The 16,849-nt window shown below is 33.4% G+C and overlaps 2 protein-coding genes across 7 annotated transcripts; one reads left to right on the forward strand and one right to left on the reverse strand.

Moving 5' to 3' along the window:
- Positions 1-10,014: 10,014 nt before the first annotated feature.
- On the forward strand, positions 10,015-11,258 carry LOC130613585 (uncharacterized). The gene is made up of 2 exons (XM_057434908.1): positions 10,015-11,076; positions 11,196-11,258. The coding sequence occupies exons 1-2, from the start codon at positions 10,015-10,017 to the stop codon at positions 11,256-11,258; spliced, it is 1,125 nt and encodes a 374-aa protein (XP_057290891.1).
- Positions 11,259-12,019: 761 nt separating this feature from the next.
- LOC130614308 (ATP-dependent DNA helicase pif1-like) lies at positions 12,020-16,834 on the reverse strand. 6 transcript variants are annotated; one of them, XM_057435737.1, is made up of 5 exons: positions 15,199-16,834; positions 14,756-14,800; positions 13,988-14,133; positions 12,360-12,990; positions 12,020-12,157 (listed from the first exon to the last, which is right to left on the reverse strand). In XM_057435737.1, exons 1-3 carry the CDS (start codon positions 16,816-16,818, stop codon positions 14,113-14,115), a joined length of 1,686 nt encoding a protein of 561 aa, XP_057291720.1. In that variant the 5' UTR covers positions 16,819-16,834; the 3' UTR covers positions 12,020-12,157; positions 12,360-12,990; positions 13,988-14,112. The 6 variants fall into 6 exon arrangements, with proteins under 6 accessions (XP_057291720.1, XP_057291721.1, XP_057291719.1 ...); XM_057435738.1 differs by having other exon boundaries at positions 13,988-16,418; positions 16,644-16,834; XM_057435736.1 differs by having other exon boundaries at positions 13,988-14,800.
- Between the last annotated feature and the right edge of the window lie 15 nt (positions 16,835-16,849).

The following is a 16,849-nucleotide window of genomic DNA, read 5'->3' on the forward strand; positions in this document are numbered from 1 at the left end:
AGTGACCGATAAAACGTTTGTATGAATGGTATTGTTTCAGTATATTGACTCTTTTTTAAGTCAACGCAAATATTTTTCCGTATTTAAAAGTCGATTAAAAACTCAAATGATGGATCAGGAGTATCGGCGACTTAGAAAGTTGTACTCATCAGAGTTTTACGAGTTTTTTAAAAAGGCCAAAGTTTAATGACCGGTTGGACAACTCAATAAAAAATTCTTTGTGAGGAAAAAACTTACTTTTATTTATAAATAAATACAAAATACAAATATGGTAGACAGTGATGAAGTGTTAACACTATTAACATTGTGTGTATTTCACAACTTAGTGATATTTTATATTTTTCTATTCCAAAGTTGTTTTAATGAAAAATATTCTCAAAATGCAATTTCTCGCACTTATCTAAAGTTGATACCGTAGATTTATTTAACTTGATCCAATTTTTATCTTATCGTGGTAACATCCAAATACCTTCCGAGTAGGAAATTGGAAAAGTGCTAGAAAATGAAAACAATAACGTAGTTATAACTGTCATCACAGGATATACTAGGGAAACTCTCCCCTCGCTATTTTTACCCCCACAAACTGAAAGCACAGCTTTTGTTAAAACCCGATAAGGGACAAATGTATGACAAATTTAAAAGGATACTTCCATGGTAAATAAGCTGTATTTTTACACCGTAGCTAAAACTTTTTTAAATTACATATTATATTATATCTGAATGAATTACATGCAGTTGTACACTTACATGTACTATTATGGTAAGAAAATCAAATGGATGTCCTTTAAATCGATCTTGAAAATTCTGGAAATTCCATGTTATAAATCTTGTCATAAATTGATTATTCGAATATGACTTTCAAATATAAAATGGAGCACACTAATGAAGGGAAGCATCAATCAAATGTTGTTGCATTTGTTAGATAAAATCTGGATTAAAGAGTTTACCGTTTAACTAACTGTATATCAGCCAGAGGAAATGTTGTTAAATGCAGAAGCCCACAATCATGACATACCCTGTTTGACACGAGGATTCAGTAGACAACTTTATCTCCGTCATCATCTGCATTTTTTTTCACCTCACATTTAAGGTGACTCTTTAAAACTGTCACATGTTCTAGCATACATAATAAGACCGTGGCTAATTGTTGTTTACAATACAAATACAACGAAAACGTGTGTTATGCTGTTTCTCAATTCAAACAAAGTTGATGAAGTTTTTAAGTTTAAGCCTGTCTGACTTTAAAAAATCTCAGTAAGTACAGTCCGGTACAAAAATCCGGTATCTCTTGTTTGTGGGTTTAGCCTAAGGGTGACCACCCAAACTTAAGATTCCTTGGTAACATTAATTCCAGACTAGAATTTATAGCCCCACTCCCTTGTCTTAATGTTCCTATTTGGCAAAATGAAAATTGATTTTAGCTAAGGCCTTACGTACATAAGAATGAGGCATACATCGCCATTCCTCTAATTTATTGTAACCGAAAAAATAATTAATTTTGGAGGGTCGCACTGATGTAGGAAATAAATCCTGATAAACAACCATAACACATATGCATTACGTTTTTTTGCAAGTTATACATCAAGGAAAATTTCACTTAGTCCCACTGAAATGGAGGGGAAAAAATACCAGCATTTTTTTAATTTTCATCTGCAGATACATTCGCGGTTTACTGCATGGCAAACAACAAATGGTTCATCGATTATTTGTTACGGGCACAATGGCCATTAAAATACGATTTTCCTAAAAACCAGGGAGTTGCTCAATCGAAAATCTCATTATTGATTAAAGTGAATTTAATTTTTATGTTGAGTTTTGGCTATCTAGCTAGTTGCTAGCTCTGGCTAAAAAAAAAAAAAGTAGCCATATGCAGTTTGACTTACAACAAAGTTCTTAATCAATAATTCCTATACCAAATGCAGTTAGTTACGTCTTTTTATTACTGTCATTAAAACTTATTTTACAAAATAAAATGGCAGAGTGATTGTTTTACCTGTGTTTTTTTGTAAACCAAAGTTGCGATAGAGTTTTTTTGGAAAAGGGTATTACGCCTAACACATGTGCGACACGGTTTACCTATACTAAGCGCGAAGAACAGTGTTAACAACGGATTGAATTCTGTGTTTCTTTTTAAACTAAAACTAAAATGAAGTTTTTTTGAAAAAAGTATTACTCTCCTATAGGGATGTGTCCCCAGGGGCTTTTGCCTTTTTGACATCGAGAACGCCGTCAAGTAACCGCTGGCGGCTTTGACATAGGCAACGAGCCCTGGGGACAGGTGTATGTATATATACGTCTGTACACTTACTCAGCCCGGTGTCACGATTAAGTATTAAACTTTCACGGAAACATATTCTGCAAAAGAAAATAATATTGATTGATTGTTGTTTGATTGTTGTAAGACTTCCCTTGTGCGAACAAAGGGCATAATGAAAACCGAGGTCAAAAACTTCCATTCTTCTATTTCATAACTTTTGATAGGCTTGTGTAAATTGAATCAAACTTAGCATAATCATAGTACGTCATGAAAAAACAAAATGGCAGCAATAAATTTATGCTTATGTCAGCAGATTTTCTTTGACGTCATCAGAGGCTTAAAATTTGTCTCATATAATATCTGCTTAGAATTCAATTACTTGCGTTCTAGAGGGAATTTTTACATTCTGTGTAAAGTTTCTGACAGCCATACATAAGTTACTTAACATATTTTACGGTTTTTACATAGTGCGCATGAATAAAGGTCAAAAAGTGCCCGAAAATCTGTCTTTCCCCGATTTTCAGGCAAAATCCGAAAAAATCGGGAACGTGACCAAAATTCTCAGACAGAATAAGTTATCACAATGAAGTTGTCTAGTAAGTTTCAAGTTCTAAGGATAATCCTAACGAAGGTTATTATATTTTCCCGATTATAAGGATTTCATAGAAATTTTTAGGGGTATTTTCGAGCAATAGCCAATATATAAGGCTGTAATAGGTATGGGACATAAACATTTGGTATACTCAGTAAGTATCATACATAACCATGCAGCATAGCGTCGAACGTGTATTTTCCGAGTCGTCAAAAGATTTTGCATACCAATTATGAAAATCTATTAGCTTCCATTTACTATGACAATGAAAAAATATTTACATGTTGTGTGTCACATGATCAAAATGTGTATTTTGCAGACTGTGGCAGGATTTTATAGACCAGTACATATGGACACAAAAAATGAAATGTGGGATTTTCGAAAAAAAAGTTGTAAAATGGAAATGCTGAATTTCAGACAAGCGTTACTGCAAATATAAATTGATTATCTCTTATAATAATACAGAGACTGTGTGTGTTTGTAACAGGCAAAGTGGATATCGTCATTTTCCTTTGATGTCGCCGAAAAGTTTAATATGTTAAATTTTCTGACGTTACGGCGCGACGTCAATAACACTACTTTAACATCAATATCCTATATTAAATTAATGAAGCCATTACAGTGCACCTAAAACTTAGAGGCCAAATAACTTGGAAACGAGTTGGTGACCTCAATGTTTTTTCACCGCGTGGGTAACTAGGGACCGCCTGGGACCAATTTGGGTAATTTTCCAAACCTGGGTCCCCAAATCCGTTTTGGAATGAACGGGTTTATGACGTCATCACAAAACCTTTAAACCACAATATTTCCGTAACCGTTGGTCAAAAGTACATGATCCTATACATTTTCTTGATCAGCGGTTCAAGAGCTATAACATGAGGGCAACAGGTATACAAATTTTGAAAAAATAATTTTCTGTACTTTTATTAGGGACTTTGCTGACGTCAGCAAAATTTTTAAACCCGTAAATCTCATTAACCATTCATCAAAAGCACGTGATTACATACTTTTTCTTGATCAGCGCTTTAAAAACAAGGTTCTAATTTTTTTGCAGATGGGTTGTTGACGTCATCAAAATCCATATGACGCTTATTTTTCAATTTTATCCTGCTTCAGTGGATTTTTCCACGGGCTTTATCGACTAGTATACATATAATACAATTCATTGGTTATAAAACTTAACACAGAGTTGAAACAGATCAAGTATATACTTCAAGCTTAACCATTTCTAAATTTCGAAGATGCACTAAATACGTAATTCTGAACCACAACTCATAACATTATATATTTTACGTCCAGCAGTTTCGGACAAACCAAAGATCTCGTCTAAAAATAAAAACAATCACACAAAAAGTAAAATAGATCTGACACCAAATAAACGGTTAACTGTTAAGCATTCTAACCGTGGTTCATCTACTTGATCAATGCAAACGAGACATTCCTTCTTTTTTGGTAGACAAAGTTATAATAAGTTAATGAATGAATAAACTGTACCGTTTAAAGTCATCGAGCGTGAGAGATAGCTCTACTGCCATTGTATTCACTGTTGAAGAATCCATATCAAATTATGGTTTATTTTTCGCAGTGATTACACACTTCCTTTAAAGCTTTTTAAAAAAAAGTATTCTGCTTAATCAGATTATGTATTTGAGCGAATCTTAGTCATATTTGTGAAAATTAATTTTTGCGGAATGCATTTTATTGGACATCCCCCCAAAAAAACAAAAAAAATAGAAGTAGCTAGTTAGCAGGAGCATAAAGTATCTGAAAAAAGCCCTGGGAATTAGATGCTCTTTTTTTAATTATATTTTTTTTAGTTTAAGGTCATGAAGTGTTGTGCATAAAAATCACAACACCTTGGGTCGCCGTTGCTGCCTTAGCTATTTGAAGTAAATTGATAATAACTGCTGGTTCTCCGCTAGCAACTTGAAAATAGAGCTGGTTGTTACAGGTGGTTCTTTGATGATTACTTCGAAATACTGCTGGTTTTTATTGGTTCCTACTTTTATTATCTATATAGAAAGCTATTCTCGGGACGAAAAGTCACGTGACATATACGGAATTTTTCGGCTAAAATGTCTACCATCTTGAAGCAAGGGTAAATAAAGCATAAGTAGCTAAAGAAAAAAAAATGGCTAGTCAAATAAGGAGTTTATAAAATGTCGTATGAACAACAACAAAAAATTACCAACACAAGCTTCTCAACGTTATAAGGACAAGCTAATAATCATAGGTAATGGATTACAGAAGATGCTTCGGAAACTAAAAGCTCTTTCAGTTGAAAAAGTTATACATTTATCACTTTTGTTTCAGGGTTAAGAAAGTGTCCCAACAAGTTTACTGCCAATGATTTGAAAGAAGATCCAACTAAATGGCCCCCTTTGTCGTATCACCATGTCCATCATTTTCTAATAAAGAGTCCACGTGAGTTTAGTGTTGTAATACAAAATATTATTGCTAGCTACATAAATTTAAACATGCAACAACTTCAACAATCACACTTTACTGCATCTGATAGTGCTGTAAAGTGTGATCGATAACTAAAGTTATTTTGAGATTGCCAGAAAACTGAAGAATTCTCAATCTAAGCAAAACAAAAACGTGTTTTAGACATCAGCCCGCTGAAAGTATGGAATATTGCCCAACTTGGTTAATTTCTTGATATTATTGATTACTTGGTGCTTTTAATCCTTTAATCGTTAATCCTAAAACACGAATAAAACACCCTTCATTAAACATGTTTTACTGTGGTATGAAGGGGTATATATATAACATGGCGCAAAACCATATTAAAACATATTTTAACTATAGGTGTAAATAGGGTATTTTTCATTTTTAATTCAAAAAGTCAAAGTTTCCCGCTTAAAATTGGGAACTACTACCCACTGGGAACGAAGTTGACACTTTACCGCTTCAATTGTTACTTATAATTTAAGTCGTTTGAAACGAAGATAACGCTATCTTTAGATAACACAAGTTATCTTAAGTTAGGTAAAATATCGTTAAATTGTATTAATAACTTTTAATTTGAAGCTTTCCTTAGCAAATCAAAAGGCCAAAATAATATACCATGTGCTAGCTAGCTAGCTAAACTTCCCATCCAATGAAATTATCAGCTATCTAGCTAACTAATAATATGGTTAAAAAGATTTATCTGATTCTTCATATATAAACATTTTATTTTCAAAATTTGGTTACTACAAACTGTATAAAAATGCTAAATTTACATATGTGCTATAGCTACAGCTAGCTAACCACGATTTAACAGCGTGCAAAAACTGTCCTGGTCAATTTAACAGTCCCGGTGTCACCGCAACTCCCCTAAATAATGACTTCCCAGTCTTAATAAACTAGTTTATAATGACCCCCAGTCAAGATAAACTAGTTAATAATAACTCCGTAGTCATAATAAACTAGTGAATTGTTACCCCCTAGAGTCAACATTTTCTAGAAAATATAAACCCCCTCAGTTTATTTTGACTCCCTGACCTGAAAATAAAATTTAGTGATTTGAAAGATCTAGAAGAATTTATCAATTTTAAAAAGTTAATCGGCGGGGAGTGACAAAACTTGTTGTAAAAAACACATGACTACAGAATATGAAGTACAGTAGATCAGAATTTTTTTCTCGAAATCCTAGCAAAGTTACAAATAAATAAAAATAGAAAAGAATAAAAATACTGTACCCGTAAGGTAAAGATAAGGTGTGTTATGTTTATAAATGCTAAAATACGTCATAATTTGATAGAAATAGTAGAAAACGTAAAAAAGGTTTTTAGAATAAGGCTATCAAAAAAAATCTCTTGATAATTTGTGATACCTTTCATGAAAGAGTTGTTTAGAGTGCGTTTTTAGTATAAAAGTAATATGAGAAAAATGCTTCAGTTTGCTTACTTTCAATGACATGAAAAAACTTTTTTTCTGATAAATAAAAGGGTTTAAAAAATGTTGTAGAATACAAAAGCTTAAAAACTTCACACCTGCTCATAGAAATAGAGGCTAAAAGAACGTCTAAGTGGTTTAACCTTATGGAAAAGTATTTTCCATCTGGATAGTTTTTGGTTTCAAATATACTTTAATTTCACTAAGTGGCTTTGAACTTCTCGTTAAAAAATAAGGGGATTCTTTATTAACTGTGGGAGTCATTATTTTTTAGGTTATTTCTCTGGGGGAGTTATTATTCTCTAGTTTATTTTGACCCCGGGAGTCATCTTTAGTCTTTAATTGAAATTAAGACAATTTAAAAATCATCTAATAAAAATTAGGAGATGAATTGGTTTTCAAAATATAATATTTGGAGACAAATTTGTGACTACCAGGAGACGATATGAGACGAATAAGACAGTGAAGCCACTACAATGTTTTTCAGAAAAAAACGACTTGTATCAAATAGTTAAGAGAAACAAAACAAATTCATAAGACGATTTAAAATGAGACGAAATTTGTGTACGATCCCTCACTCATGTAGTCAAGCTGTAGCTACAACCCTGGAAAAAAAATTTGTGAAAATGTTAATAAGAAAACCCAGCCTTTTTACTATTCTTGATGTTAAAATCTCTTTACTTTTCTCTCTCCCCACCCCCCCCCCCCCCCCCCTTCACCCCCCCAAAAAAAAGTTACAGAGAATGGGGTGACTTGGGACATGGGAGTGACTTGGGACAGGACTTGCTTACTTGTTTTGGGAGCTGATTTTTCAGCACACAAGCAATGGAAACTGAAACTGAAGAGCTTCCAACTTGTTTTTGTACATCTAGGTCAAAAATCTATGTTCAAACATGATTTCTTTGAAAATTGAACAACTTTTTCACTTTATTCTTAACAATCATATAAATATGAGAAAAGAAATGAAAACATACTTTATCATGTTCTTAGTATAAAATTTTTCTAAATATAATTTCTTATATTACTCTGGGGTGACTTGGGATAATGGCTAAATCTACTGTTACTGCACCATGATCATGGATATTTTACCTTTCTTTGACTTGAACATTTTTTGAATCATTTAGAAAAGTCTTTCATGGTTTTATTATTGACTCAATCAAAGAAAAAGAAGCATCAAAACTTTTCTGAAGATGTGCTAAAAAAAGGCTCTGTCAGCAATCCAAGAAGGAGCTACTTATAGAGAAGTACAAGACCGATTTGGAGTTTCAAAATCCACTCTGCATAGGAAGATTAACGGAACTCACAAAAAAACTATGGGTGGTCAAACTGCTTTCAGCAAAAAGGAGGAAGAAGTATTTGTCCATCACTTAATAGCGGTGTCAGAATGGGGATTTCCATTTTCAACATTGGACCTTAGACTGATTGTGAAAGGGTACCTGGACAAAAGAAGCAGGAAATTAAAATGTTTCAAGGACAATATCCCTCGAAACGACTGGGCAAGAAGTTTTTTGAAACATCATCATAAAGAAATAGAACGTCGAACCTGTCAAAACATTAAAACCGCAAGGGCAGAAACGCCAAAAGAAGATTTTGTAAAATACTTTGATAATTTGAAAGAAGTATGAATGATGTTCCTCCAGAAAATGAACTATGATGAGACAAACTTATCAGATGATCCTGGGCAAGAAAAACTGATATTCAAAAGAGGTCTTAAGTACCCTGAACGCATCCAAATTATACAAGCTATATAAGTTTTGAATTTGACCAACTAGCAAAAATATTTACCATCAATATAAACAACACAATGAAAAAGGAAAATAAAGTTTTTTTAAAAGGTTTTTTATCATATGACGAAAATTATCTAAATTCACAACAGCAGTTAACAGTGATATATCGTTTTGTTTGTTTTTTGTACTTTTTAAAAAGTCTTTACTGTTCCAAGTCACCCCAAGGGACAAGCACAGATTTTTTAAGAAAACACTTGGATTTGAGGAAAATGCTTTAGATATTATGTATTCTTTGCATATTTAATGAGAAAATGACTAATGTAGAGGTATAAAACAAAAAAACTGTTATCTAGATCTTGCTATGAATGTTCCAACACTGTCCCAAGTCACCCCATTCTACGGTAATGTTACTTATTTCTGGTACTCCAGGTTTCTGGAGTACTTCTGTTAGCATCAGCCAAACATGTTCAATATTCAACACTGATTTTTGGGAAATGGAGAACCAAAAAGAAATTCACAATGTTTGCCAGGATTGTAGCTTAACCGGCTACTTGTTGTGTTTTGCCTAGTAGTTATGCTGACTACTGGCTACCAGCAAACCAATTTTATTTTTTTAAACTGATCAGAGTAATATGAAGTGTCACTGAGGGTTAGTAAACTGTACAATATGTTTCAGTTCTAAATTTAGTAGGAAACAGTAAAATAAAAATGTATTTACATCATTTTCAAAACGTGGCTAGGTTTTAGGTTTTGCCGTGACATATATACCAAAAGATACGCTCTTAAAATCTGCAGTATTTTAACCTTTTTTACACACTATCACTACCAATACCCTCTTTATAACTGTGTTAATTACGATTTCGTGAAACTGCCAGTTAAAAGCTGTAAAAGTCAACATTTAGTTGATACATACTTCAAACTGTTGTTTAAAACAACTGCTCATAACTATAATCTCGTTTTAATGTTATTCTGCATTTTTGTATGCATATTTTGCGGAACCAAATGGATATGGAAATAGATACTCCTTTTTATAAATTCATAATGACGTAATTGCCGTCTTACGGAAACGAGGCAGCCGTTGCTCCAGTTCTTCATAAATAAAAAAATCGCTATGGCGGACAGTGTATCGAAAAAAGGTAAACATAAAAAACCAAGTCTTGGAAAGCAGTGTGCTGCCTGGGGATGGGATAGTAGAGGTTTAGTTGAATTCGAGGGTGAACGTATCACAAGTGCTTTGAGTTTCTTCCAGTTTCCGAAAGATCCCAGTCTTAGAAAAGTGTGGTGTAATCGTATAAAAAGAGTTGATGGAAAAGACAACTTTAGAGTTACTAATTATACTGTTTTGTGCGAGAAACATTTTGAGAAATCTGATATAATTCGTCCTCCTGGTAGCACATTAAGGAAATTAAAAAAAGGAGCAAAACCTATGCTGTTTGAAGCCATGGTAGAACAGCAGGGAAGTAAACGGAAACCTCCTGTCAACAGACCCTCTCCCCGCAAAAAATTTAGAAACAGTGTCAGATTATGAACCTCCGACAGAGTCATTTATGATAGATATGCCAGATGTTAGTTGTGATATGTCAAGCCAAACAGAAGAAAGTTTTTTTGACTCACAAAGCAAAATCGAAGCATTGCAGAAGGAAAATGAACAACTTAAAAATGATTTGTTGCACAGAACTGTAACTACAAAATGTAAATTAGTTGAACATGTGCTTTTGTCAGTCGGAGCATGTAACCACTACACTGGTTTACCAAATGTTAAAGTTTTCAAAGGCATACTAATATTTTTGAACACTGGTGACAATAGAGAAAATGTGGTATTATACAACAACCAACAGGTCAAAGGTGATTCGCAGAGAGGGAGACCCCGAATGCTATCCCCTTTAGAAAGTTTTTTGTTGACCCTGGTACGCATTAGAAGAAACTTCGATATTTTTCATTTATCTTATATCTTTCAAGTTTCTGAAGCTACAGTCACCAATACAGTGTTGACTTGGATAAATTATATGTACGTTAAATTTGGATCAATATGCATATGGCCTACCCGACAGCAGGTAAAAGATGTAATGCCAAAATCAATGATGGAAAAATTTCCAAATGTACGGTGCATTATAGACTGTGTCGAATTCAAAATTGCAGTGCCTCCTTCACTTGTTGTCCATAAATTGATGTATTCAGATTACAAAAGTCACACTACAGTAAAAGTTCTGGTTGGAATTGCACCAGGGGGTGGCTTCACTTTTATATCCTCAGCCTTCCCTGGGAGCATATCTGATAAAAATATAGTAGTGAAAAGTGGAATATTATACCCAGAACTCTGGGAGCCTGGTGATGCGATCATGGCAGATCTAGGTTTTTTGATAGCAGAATATGTGAATCCAATCGGTGTGGAGCTGATAATACCATGTTTTTTGAGAGGACGAGATCAGTTCAGTGAAAGCGAAGTTATTCAAAGTCAACAAATTGCCGCTGAAAGAATACATGTCGAAAGAATGATACAGAGATTGAAAACTTTTTACATATTTGATCGAGTTATTCCTGTTAACATGCTAGGTTCTCTTAACCAGATCATCACTGTTTGTGCAATGTTAGCAAATTTTCAAGAACCAATTTTAAAGGTATAGAATGTTTAGAAAAAGAAAATCTTTACAATTATATGCATAAAAATATCTAAAAAGTTTTTTACTGCTACACACACATTATGAGATATACCTCAAGGAGATGATTTTTTCTATAGCTTATTTTTGTGGTAATGTTGCAAACTCGTAAAAATCAATCCTTGCAAAAAATATCACTTTGAAGTATATTTCATATTTTACAAGGTTATGATATGTTTCAAGTACTTATTTATATTTATATATAAAGTATATAAAAATATCTATCCTTTTTGTCTTGAACATTGTCAGTTTTTTTAGTTTTTTTCGATGGAGGAGACTTGATCATCATTTCCATGATAGGAAACTTTTCTATTCTACCTCTGGACTGCGGAACATTCCACACGCAGGGCTTTGAAGTACATGCTTTAGTTGCCGGTACCATAGATAGGCCATCTACTACCCACTTTGCTAAAAGTTTCATCATAGCATATGCATGAGAACATGTCCCACAACGTCCAGCTGGACACTGACAGTTCGCAAACTCAATATTGGAGGTTTTTTTCTCTATGGCTAAAAAAACCCATCTATTTGCTTTTTTCAAACTAGCTGCAGCTACACCCTTCAAACAAAATATTGTTTCATCTTCTTTAACATATATTGTATCAGTATCTAAGAACTTCTCTTCAAGGAATTGTTCGCCACGTATAAAATGTTTCTTTATTTTTGTTGAATTTTTACAAAATGTTTCATTGACATGTTCATGATAATTTTGAATATGTTCAACTGTAAAATTTGGCATTCCTTGATGGAAGCATTCCCTCTTTCCACAGCGGTTTCAAAATAACTCCCATTTTTTCTGCTTTTTTACGTAGCCAGATTTTATCAGGTGTAGGATCTACAATTTTGGCTTCAGTTTTATTTTCGAAATAGCTCATAACATGAACTTGAGCTTCTTTCAAAGTTGTAATACCTTGAAGTGTGTCTCCTCAGAATACCAGCCATCTTTTTAAATGTTCGACTTTGTAATTTGAAAGTTTTTCAAAATCTATATGAATATGTGGGTCACTAATGTCATCTTCTGTTAATATGATACTTTCATGAGCTAAATAAAATCAAGAGAAAACTAAGTAGAGGATAAACTATTATATATATTATGGTGTGCTGTGGTAGTTTTTAAATTTTGTACAAAATTTGATGTATATTAATCACCTATCTGCTGATAAAATATATAATATCAGTGTGCACAGTTTGGTGAATCTCCCCTTTCTCGTATACCATTAAAATTTTAATATTAACGTGTTTACCTACTGACTTTTCTTCAAATAGTTCGTTGAAGTCTTCTACTATCATTTCATGGTCTCCGTCATTGTTTTCCATTATAATAAACTGTTCTTGAGTTTTTACACAAACTACTGAGTCTGTGTAGAGAGTTGTTGCTATTAAAATAGCAGTTTTATTGAAGTTTTAAGTTTTAAAAGTAATAAAGTTTGATAGTACGTCTTCTCTCTTGAAAAAAATTCGTAAAATGGTAATTAGCAATGTTTATCATAAAATACGTGCATACAATTATGGAGGTAATCAAATAGTCATCACAAAATACGGAAAATTACGGGAAATTATTATTGAGATAATTAATTCTCCATTATTCGTTGCGCGTGATTTTTCAATGTCCCCGTATCGTAAGAGATAATAAAATATAAAAGACTAGCCGGGAAACCAGGCGTCGAAACGCCGGGGTAAGCCACCAGTAATCAAGTATTGATTATTGGTGGCTTAGGTGGAGGTAGACATGCAGCTTTTAGTAAATATAATGATAATGCCTGAGAGACACAAAGATAAAAAAATATACGAAATAAATAAAACATTACCTTGAACTAAATCAGGAATAAAGTTTCCAAGATAAAATTTCATTTATTAACTCAGTTTTTAAGCTTTCTAGAAAAAAATGAAATAATTAACATGATGGTAATATAAAAATATAACAGGTTCAGGCTTGCTGGTCCCCCGAACATTTTATAGTGTTCGTATTAACTGCTTCCTACAGGGGTGTCAGTTTTGCCGAAAGGTTATCCAAAGGCCAAAGTTTTGGATAATCTTTAACCTCATTGTAGCCAGCTTTGAACCGAAGCATTAAGTTCATGGTTAGTGATGCACAAACTTAGGCATGTGGTAGGGACAAAAAAATATGGATTATTTTTTGTGTACTCTAAACAATAACTGAACGGTTTAGACAAACTTAAAATCCGTAAACAGGCAACGCAATACAGAGTTTTGTTAGCTATAATGTTTTTAAAATTACCTATTAAACCAGGAAAACTGAGCATTGCAATTGAATTATTTAAATGCTGGCAAAATTGTTTACTAAATCTACGGGAGTTAAGACAAAATACTAACTAACTATATATTAACTAACTATATTAACTATATTAACTATAAGAAAATGTAGAAGGAACTGTTTATTACTTAAATCCTAGAAAGTATAAGGTGAAGAAAGGAGCATATTTGAAAAAAGTACGTATTTCAAAATAAAGAAATGATTTCGTGTTCTTGTTAACTTTATGTTGATTTTCAAAAAATTATTTTTTAAATGTATTTTAATTAGTTAAAATACATCTTAGCCCCTTTCATCACCTTAAACTTTTGCATATAATTTTTTGTAATGTTGTTATTTTTTTCTTTTTTTTTAATTTTTTTGGAGGTTTTTTTTTTCCATTGAAAACCGTCTTTATCTTTCCCACTATTTTTTTGCCAAAATTGAAAGGACCGGTTGGAAACCGGCCCTTTATGTACATTTCGGTACTCCTTGTACAGAGCATAGGTTAGTTCCTAAAAATAAAATGGTGTGACAGTAAGAATAAACTGTAAGATAGATTAAAATCTTGCATTTGGAGATTTAAAGATCTTTGATGGATGGTTACAATGGATTACTTACATCTGTACAACCACCTTCAACCACCTTCTCTACAACATGTTCCTCTTCATTTACACGTCCCTCCTGGACCACGGCTTCTTTGACACTTTTGTCCACCACAATACCCTCTTTTATGTGTTCCGCCATTATAATTTTGTATTGTTTGACTAAAAGGAAAAAAATAGAGGGTGAGTAGTGATCATGTTTTTCAATACAGCAGTAGTACAGGAAAGACATGGTTTTATACCCCCGTTTTTGTCTTCATTTTTTGCAAGTACACAAAATTGTTGTATTTTTAAGTGAAATAAAAAAGTAGAAAACATGTTTTAACCGTGGCTTTTAGTTTGCATTTTCAACATTACTTTATTCGCACACAACAGACAGGATCACCTTAGTACAAAAAATTTATTGGTAATTATGTCTATATATAAATTTCAGTAATCTATGAAACTTGAGGTAATAACTAATTTTTGTGGTTATCTTTTAAGAAAGATTCACAAAAAGGCTGGTGTTTAAAAAGTAAATTTCAGAAAAAAAGAAAATAAATTGTTAGGACTGTGTGTAATTCTTAAGTTTTTTTTAATTAAAAACAAAGTACATAAGAACATAAGGCTTGCTAAAAATATAAACAAAAAACTTGTAAATAAAAAATACAATTATAACTAAACATAAAATGAGATATGCTACACAGCTGTAGGAAATTACCTTGAAACATCTATTGTCTTAGTTTTGAAAAAGGTAGGAACATTAATTTTACTGTACTAATAAAGTAAAATTGAAAATACGTACAGGGTGCACCACGAGAAGGTAAGCCACGAAATTATGCACCCCACCCTATAAAACACTCAGCTAATTAAACACATTCAAAAAAATGGAAACACAGTAATGACAAATAACAACATGGTGAAGTAGGGAGTAGAACTGTTTTTTTAAGTGACAATTAATTTGAACAGGACAATTAATTTGAACAGATTACTGAACATGGCAAACATACCTTCAAAGAGGTACTCAGTAATTTGCCTGAAACGCAACACACATACCTTTCAAGAGGTACACAATAACTTGTTGCAGTACAGCCCACATACCTTTCAAGAGGTAAACAGTAACTTGCTGTCAATCATTGTATCAGTAATAGAAAATTAAAATATTTACAACACTTGTGGAAAAACAACATTCTTTGTGAAACATCTATTCCCTACATAACCTTGTTGATAAGTACTGACAACCTTTACCTTTACTGCAGCAAATGACCGTGCTCGTGAAAAAGCAACATACAATTGTCCATGGCTAAAGCAAGGTCTACGCAAGTATATACCAACTTTCTCAAAAGTTTGGCTTTGACTCCTATTTTTTATTGTCAATGCGTAAGACAATCTTAAAGGAAACTGGGTGCGTTTAATTTGAAAGGGTAGATTTGTATCATTTAGACAGAGGGACACTCTCGGAATTAACACACGATCACCTCTACGGATACCGGTAAGAATTTCACAATCGATAACATTTGCACGCAGATTCCGAACCATTAACCTTGTACCATTACAAAGACCGTCTTTAAGGGACAGATTTCTTAACAACATTACAACACATCCAACTTTGACATTTAATTGGTGTGGTGGCATACCACTTGGAGTTAAGGAATTAATAAACTCCATGGGATATAAATCAATTTCTTCTTGATCATCCGAAACAACAGAGTCGATACTGTAGTATGTATGGGTATCACCAGGAATTTGATTCAAAATTTGTTCATTTATTTCCAACGCTTCTTCATTTGTTGGAGTTAAGATGACACAACGTGAAAATTCCACATCATCTAATTCACTAAAGATAGAAGTAACAATATTTTCATTAGGTTGCAGAACACATTCATGGGGAATTTCAATACAACCTTGATTTGGATCATCTGGTTTTTGTGGCAAATGACCACCACCAAGGTTTAAAAGAAATTCAGCAAAGACTTGCTCCCCTTCCCCAGCTCTCATGTTTGTGTGGAGGTGGAAAATTCGAGTCAAGGGCCAGAGTTGTGAGCTTTTTAAACAAACTTCTACAATTTGCGCAGGTCCGGCTCTTCTGATGACAGGGAGTACTTGACGGAAATCTCCTCCCAAAAGAATAACTTTACCTGCAAATGGAATTTCACTATTACATATATCCCTAAACATTCTGTCAATAGCTTCCAAAGCATATTTAGGTATCATGCTGGCTTCATCAAATATAATGATGTCCTGTCTTCTTAAAAATGCTGCATGGTCACTATTGGGTTTGATATTACATGTACAGCCGTCTAAAACAGGGACTGGTAACTTGAATAGAGAGTGGACAGTCTTACCATTCGGCAATAATGTAGCAGCAATACCTGTCCAGGCACAAGTAGCAACACACAGATTTCTCGCAATAACTTCCTTAATAATGTAATTGTATGTAAAAGTTTTACCTGTGCCACCTGGCCCATCTAGGAAGAAAATATTGGCAACATTAATGTTATTATTGGTGAAGACATTTATAACAGAATCAGCTACATGAAGTTGCTCGGCATTTAACAAAGGCCTGATATTTAGAGCCTCCTGCCTCATTTCTTCAGCATTTGGCAAATCATCAAGCAAAGCTTCCTGTAAAGCAGGAAGACCAAAATCAGTAAGACGCTTACCAAATTGCTGAATAACCGCTTTAATTTTACCTAGCACCATTTGTTCTGCCTGTACTTCAGGGTGGTGACGTAAGTAATCCTCCATCATTGCAGCACGAAAGGATTCCCACAATTCATGTGGGTTATTCGGTTCACCGTGAATCAATATAAAAGAAAACGCTTTTCTCAATTTAGATGGAGAAGCATATTCCACGAACTCATTCATGGTGCGAATCCAAAGATTGTCATCAGCTAAC

This window comes from Hydractinia symbiolongicarpus, chromosome 11 (genome assembly GCF_029227915.1).
Source record: "Hydractinia symbiolongicarpus strain clone_291-10 chromosome 11, HSymV2.1, whole genome shotgun sequence".
NCBI lineage: Eukaryota > Metazoa > Cnidaria > Hydrozoa > Anthoathecata > Hydractiniidae > Hydractinia > Hydractinia symbiolongicarpus.

Coding starts and splice junctions, on each gene's coding strand:
- LOC130613585 (XM_057434908.1), top strand. CDS start 10,015: ATGCCAGATGTTAGTTGTGATATGTCAAGCCAAACAGAAGAAAGTTTT. Junction 11,077..11,195: donor TTCAAGAACCAATTTTAAAG/GTATAGAATGTT, acceptor TTTTTTCTATAG/CTTATTTTTGTGGTAATGTT.
- LOC130614308 (XM_057435734.1), bottom strand. CDS start 16,818: ATGAATGAGTTCGTGGAATATGCTTCTCCATCTAAATTGAGAAAAGCG.